Below are 5,873 nucleotides of genomic sequence, written 5' to 3'. Positions count from 1 at the left end.
CTAGAACCCAGGAGTCCTGGCTCCCAGCCACCCTGCTCTAACCCCTAAACCCCACTCCCCTCCCAGAGCTGGGGATAGAACCCAGGAGTCCTACCTCCCACGCACCACTGCGCTAACCCCTAGACCAGTGGTCTCCAAACTTTTTCGATCGCGCACCCCTATCAGTAAAAAAATTTTGAGCACGCACCCCCTGCCGTGCCGGCTCTACCATTTTTGCCAAAGCAAAAAAAAAAAATGCCGCTTGGACTCCCACCCGAACTGACGAAGAAAAATTTAAAAAAAAAAAGCGCTCCTCCTTGGAGACCACTGCCCTAGACCACTCACATCTCTGGGACACACTGAACTGGCCCCTGGGTATCATATTTATTCCACTGCCATCTGGACCTTAAATAATGACAAGCCCTAGCTCCCATACAGGGCTTTCCAAAGGAGGGCAGTGTCATTGTCCCCATTATACAGAGGGAGAAACTGAGGCACGGAATGGGGACATGACTTGCCCAAGGCTGGAGGCCAGAGGCAGAGCCAAGTCCCTTGAGTCTCAGTCCAGAGCTCTGGCCACTAGGGCAGACTGGCCATGATTCTACACTCCCCCCCCCCAATCATCTCCGTAATGTGCAGCCCAGATCTGGGGGTAAAGGGGTGAACCTGGGGGGATCCGGCCCAGGGATCGGGTTGACGGGGCGTCACGTACCTGAGAAGGATTTCCTCTGTTGACTTGAAGACTGGGGCAAGGGGATGAAAGAGTGAGGCTGTTACCAACATGTGTGGCATCGTACAGAGCCAGCTGCATTCAGCATCCCCAGCGCTGGTCACATGGCCAAGGAGCGGGTTTGTCTCCGGCCAGGAGCAGGGTCTAGTGGCCAACATAGGTTTTGTTCATAGATTCCAAGGCCAGAGGGGAGCACAGATCATCTAGCCTCCCCCCCCCAATAATTCCTGGAGCAGATCTGTTAGAACGACATCCCTGCTTGATTTAAACAGGGCCAGCGCTGGAGAATCCACCCCAAACAATTTACCGAGGAGCAGACTGCGTTCCCCAGCACTGACCATTTTAAAATCAGGATTGGATGTTTTTCTAAAAAACCTGCTGTTGGAATTATTGCGGGGCACGTGTCTGGCCTATGTTGTCCAGGAGCTCAGATTAAATCAGTGGTTCTCAACCAGGGGCACACGTCCCCCTGGGGGTACGCAGAGGTCTTCCAGGGGGTACATCAACTCATCTAGATATTTGCCTCGTTTTACAACAGGCTACATAAACAGCGCTAGCGAAGTCAGTACAAACGACAATGGTTTATACTGTTCTATGTACTACACACTGAAATGTAAGTACAATATTTATATTCCAATCGATTTCTTTTAGAATGAAATGAGAAACTCGGCGATTGCTCAGTAACAGTGTGGATGTGACGCTTTTGTATTTTTAGATCTGATTTTGTAAGCAAGTCATTTTGAAGTGAGGTGAAACTTGGGGTACGCAAGAGAAATCAGACTCCTGAAAGGGGTACAGGCGTCTGGAAAGGTTGAGAGCCACTGGGCTTGATGATCACAACTGTCCCTTCTGGCCTTAGAATCTAGGAATCTACGAAAAATTTCCAACTGAGCATTTGTCCGTTGGAAAATGCCCTCTGACCTCAGATCTTTCCTCCAGATTGTGACAGACTTTCATTCTGACGTTCTGACAAGCGGCAGGACTGATTTTATAGTAGCTGTGAATTACCAACATACTGCAATATAAAACAATATTTGTGGAGAGGAAGAGACGAACCTCGTCCCGTTGCCACAAGGGCCTTTCAGAAACATTCCCGTTCCGTTTTTTAGAGATATTTGACATGATGGATTTTTTTAAAGGTCAAAATCGGAACAAAGCCTTTTGATTTTACCCAAAAGGAGCACGTCGGCTGGCCTGGCATGATTATATTTTTTTAAATTTCACACAATGGGACATTTCAAAAAAGTTTGTTTTCAAATTTTGAAACGTCGGCATCCCCTGTGGAAGGGAAATCCCAAACTTCCATTTGTACCAGCTGTGAATTCCAGGGTGCTCTGTACAGGTACAAAATCATCCCCCATCCAATCGCAGTTGGATGCCCAGCTTGGCTCTCATCAAAGACAAAGGAAAAGCTACCATTGACCACTGTGGGATGGGCCGGTAATCTAGGGGCAGAGTTAAGGTTATGGAGGCCCCCAAAACAGTAATGCAAACCCAAGGGCAGAGTTCATAGATTCATTGATTCCAAGGCCAGAAGGGACCACTATGATCATCTAGTCTGACTCCCTGGATAACCCAGCCGGAGAACTTCCCCTCAAATAATTCCTAGAGCAGATCTTTTAGAAAAACAGCTTGATGTATGTAGTGTTGTTATAGCCATATTGATACCACAGTATTAGAGAGACCGTATTGGTCCAATAACAGATATTACCTCTCCCACCTTGTCTCTCCAATCTTGATTTAAACAGTGATGGAGAATCCACAACGACCCTTGGTAAATTGTTCCAAGGATTAATCACACTTACTGCTCAACGCTGATGCCTTATGTCCAGGCTGAGTTTGTCTAGCTACAACTTCCAGCCATTGGATTGTGTTAGACCTTCCTCTGCTAGACTGAAGAGCGCATTAGTAAATATTTGTTCCCCGTGTAGATACTTATAAACTGTAAATGTATAGACTTAACTGCAGCTAAGGTTGTGTAGGCCTCAGAAATAGTAACCCAAACCCAGGGCAGAGTTAAGGTTATTCAGGCCCTTCAGTAGTAATATGATCGCTACCATCATACCAGGGCTTGGACCAGGGACTTCCAGAGCTAAACGCACTAGCAGCTGCAAGTTGAGCTAAGCCTCTCAAGCTGGGAGGTGTAACAGACTCCTCGTCTCTGTGGATCAGCACAGCGCGTGCCCTGCAACACCCACTCACCAGTGGGTGACAGTCACCCAAACCCAGGGCAGCAGCTGTGGTTGTGTGGGCCCCCAGAGTAGTCCCACAAACCCAGGCTGGCCACTGATGTCTCTGCCCCAGGTGGGTGCTGGCAGACAGCAGGGCTGGAGAGCCCAGGACACAGGCAGAGGGAGGTCTGGTGCCCCGGTTAGAGTCCAATGCCGTCTCTAACCCCAGACAGGGCCATTGCCTACTGATCATGCCAACCTGGAGGCCTCAGCTAGGCCCAGGACACCCCGACGGGCTGCATCCTCTCACCTTCGTTCTCCTCCTTCAACCGCAAATTCTGTAGGGACAAGGGCAGACAGGCCAGCTTAGCGACAGGGGGAACGGCCACTGCGTTTGCTATCGTCCTTGAAGAGCACCTGGCTGTGGCGGGGCGGATCCCCAGTCTGGGCGTTAGCTGGGGGCTCTGTCAGGTCTGACCCCCGGCCTGGGCACTGGCCACGGAACTGTCTGGGCATCGGCACTCTGGGGCTACAACTCAGGCATATGAATTAAAGCTGCCAGCCCACCAAACCCACCCCACCCCCAGCAGGGTGAGGGGAGCCTGGGCTGCTCCCGGGGCAGAGGCTGGAGGACTCACCATGTACCGCAGGTTGGCGTTGGCTACTTGCAGGGATTTAATCTTCTCCATCTGGGGGAGGGTCGTCCGGGAGGGAGAGAACAGAGGTAAGTAGGGCTGGATGGGGAGCCGGGTCCAAAGTTCCCCTATAACTCCCTCCTCCGCCATGGCTGAGCCATTATCGCCAGAAGGGGAAACTGAGGTTCTTTGAGGACACCAGTGGATGCGGAGCAGGAGGGGGGAATACTCACCAGGGCTTGATTGCGCCGCTCCAAGGAGGCCATCCTGCTGCCGCCCCTCCCAGCCATGCCGGAGCGCTGTGCAGAGAACAGTGGGGTGGGGTGGGGGGTGTCAGATCAGCCCTGAACCCCCACAATTATTCTGCTATGAGCTAGTCACCCCTAATCCTTCAGCAAACAGGCAGGGCCCAGGACACAGCAGGGAGCTGCTGGAAGTTTAAGATAAAGAGCCATCTCTGAGTTTGCCTCAATAGCATGCTATGTAATTCCTCTTTCCAAGTTCTCAAGCTAAGCAGAGCCTGGCTGGGCTAGCAGTTGGATGGGTGACCTCAAAGAAGAGCCCAGCTACTGCAACCTGATTTGCAGGCCTTGGGCAAAGGGGAGCTGTGCAGCAGGAAGTGGGGGTTCCTAGGGGGTGCTGTCCTGCGTTTCCCCAAGTGTGGGGCTAGGGGCTGAGTTTCCCTCCCAGCCAGTGCTGATTCCAATCCTGGAATAATTCAATGGTGTGAATTCATGCCCAGGAGGGAGGCTGGTGCTGCTCTGTGCTCCAGCCCCTTGCTGTCTCTTTACATCACTGAGCTTGGAAGCAGCGAACCTGCGGGATGGGGGAAGCGGCTGGATCTGGGGACGGGGACAGAGCTCTTCTCCCTTAGGCCACCAGCTGGGGCCCAGCCCATGAGGGACCCAAGCCACTGAAATCTGACAGGACATAGGTGGGTCTTGGGCCAGCTCCCTGGGGTTCAGATGTCCGTGTCACCGAGACCAGCAGCCGTCAGTGACTCCCTGTCTGAGACCAACCGACCCAGGGACGTTCGAGACTGGGGCGGCCTATTGGGCCATCTTGCCCACACGGCCTATTGGGTCCCTCCCTGTTAGCCTCGTCACCTCGTCCCAGTGAATGAGAGGGAGATGCCCCCTCAGGGCCCACCCCACACCTGGAGCAGGATCCCAGCAGAGATGGAGACACCCTCTTCAGGGCCCGCCTAGCCCGTCCCCACCTGGGGCAGGATTGTCCCCGATAGCCTATTCCCCAGGGCTGGGCCCAGTCTGGTTCTGAACAGCCCAGGTGATGGGGCTCCCATGAAACCTCTCCCCGGGGCCTGCAAGGCGGTTTATTACCTGGCCACCAAGATGCCACCTCCCTGACCCAGCCCCTCTGCGTGGTCGCCTTCCGTGTCCAGGGCCCCCCTCTGAAGGTTCCTTTCCTTGTGATGTCACCCATGATGTCATAGGGCAACCAGAGGGAGCTTGTGGCTGGTGGTTCTCCCTGGAGGGGGAGCTGGGGAGGGGACATGGGCAGTGGGGGAGCTGGGGAGGCAGAGCGGGAGTGGGGGGTAAAGAGCAAGGGGCAGTGTGAGGTTCTGGGGGGCAACCGCTTGGTGCCCCATGTACAAATCATTTTTGGGGGGTTCTCAGCCCAGGGAGAGGGGTCCCTACCATGGGCACCGACTTTACAATGTGCCACTGAAGGCCCCCATCTCTGACAGCCCCAGCACAGCTCCCCACCACCACACTGGAAGGGAGGCCCTAGGGCAGGGGAGGGTGTCTGGAGGACACACAGAAAAATCAGTCTCCAGGACTCTCAATCCAGCCCCAAGGCCTGGGAGACCCCCCTGCAATCACTGGAGAGTGCTCCCCATGGCGGGGGGCAGCCACCCAAGGCATCATGGGATGAGCCCCAGTGAACTCATTTCGTGGAGACAGCCAGCCAGGTGAGAGCCAAGCCACCAGGGGCATTCCCAGGTCCATTCCCAGCCCCCTTGGGCCCCTGGCTCTCCAAGTGGGCTAGCTCGGCCCTGGGGTCTGGCTGCCTTCCTGCCCTCCCGCCCCCCCCCACCAGCAGGAAGCGAGTGACCCCCTCTGCAGCCCCGTCCCATGCAGCCAGGGAGGAAGCAGCCCCCAAACACTTGGGCCTCATCCATGTGCAGTGACACCACTAGGGGGCAGCAGGCGCCGCCTTCCCACCCAAATGGGCCCATCCTACCATGGTCAATGCCCCATTAGCCCCGTTGATTTCAGGGGCAGGGAGAGGGGGGAGGGGTCTCTCCCGATGCCTGTGTGGAGGCTCCGACCCGACACCGCTGAGCCTAACTGTTGGAGTCAATGGGCCAGATCCCAGCTGGGGTCAATGGGCCTC

The 5,873-nt window shown here is 54.8% G+C and overlaps 1 protein-coding gene across 1 annotated transcript in view; it reads right to left on the bottom strand.

Moving 5' to 3' along the window:
* Positions 1–3,665, bottom strand: part of LOC112120400 (prolactin-releasing peptide receptor-like) — a 120,541-nt gene extending 116,876 nt beyond the window's left edge. The window contains exons 1-3 of the mRNA XM_029913210.1: positions 3,519–3,665; positions 3,191–3,218; positions 692–722 (exon numbers count right to left, since the gene is read on the bottom strand). Coding sequence (XP_029769070.1) covers positions 692–722; positions 3,191–3,218; positions 3,519–3,665 — 206 coding nt within the window. The remainder of the gene's footprint in view (positions 1–691; positions 723–3,190; positions 3,219–3,518) is intronic.
* Between the last annotated feature and the right edge of the window lie 2,208 nt (positions 3,666–5,873).

The sequence above is a fragment of the Terrapene carolina genome, unplaced genomic scaffold, assembly GCF_002925995.2.
Source record: "Terrapene carolina triunguis isolate 2854851 unplaced genomic scaffold, T_m_triunguis-2.0 Scaffold517, whole genome shotgun sequence".
NCBI lineage: Eukaryota > Metazoa > Chordata > Testudines > Emydidae > Terrapene > Terrapene triunguis.
Note: the sequence above shows the minus strand (reverse complement) of the source record. Positions and strands in the feature narration are given on the sequence as shown.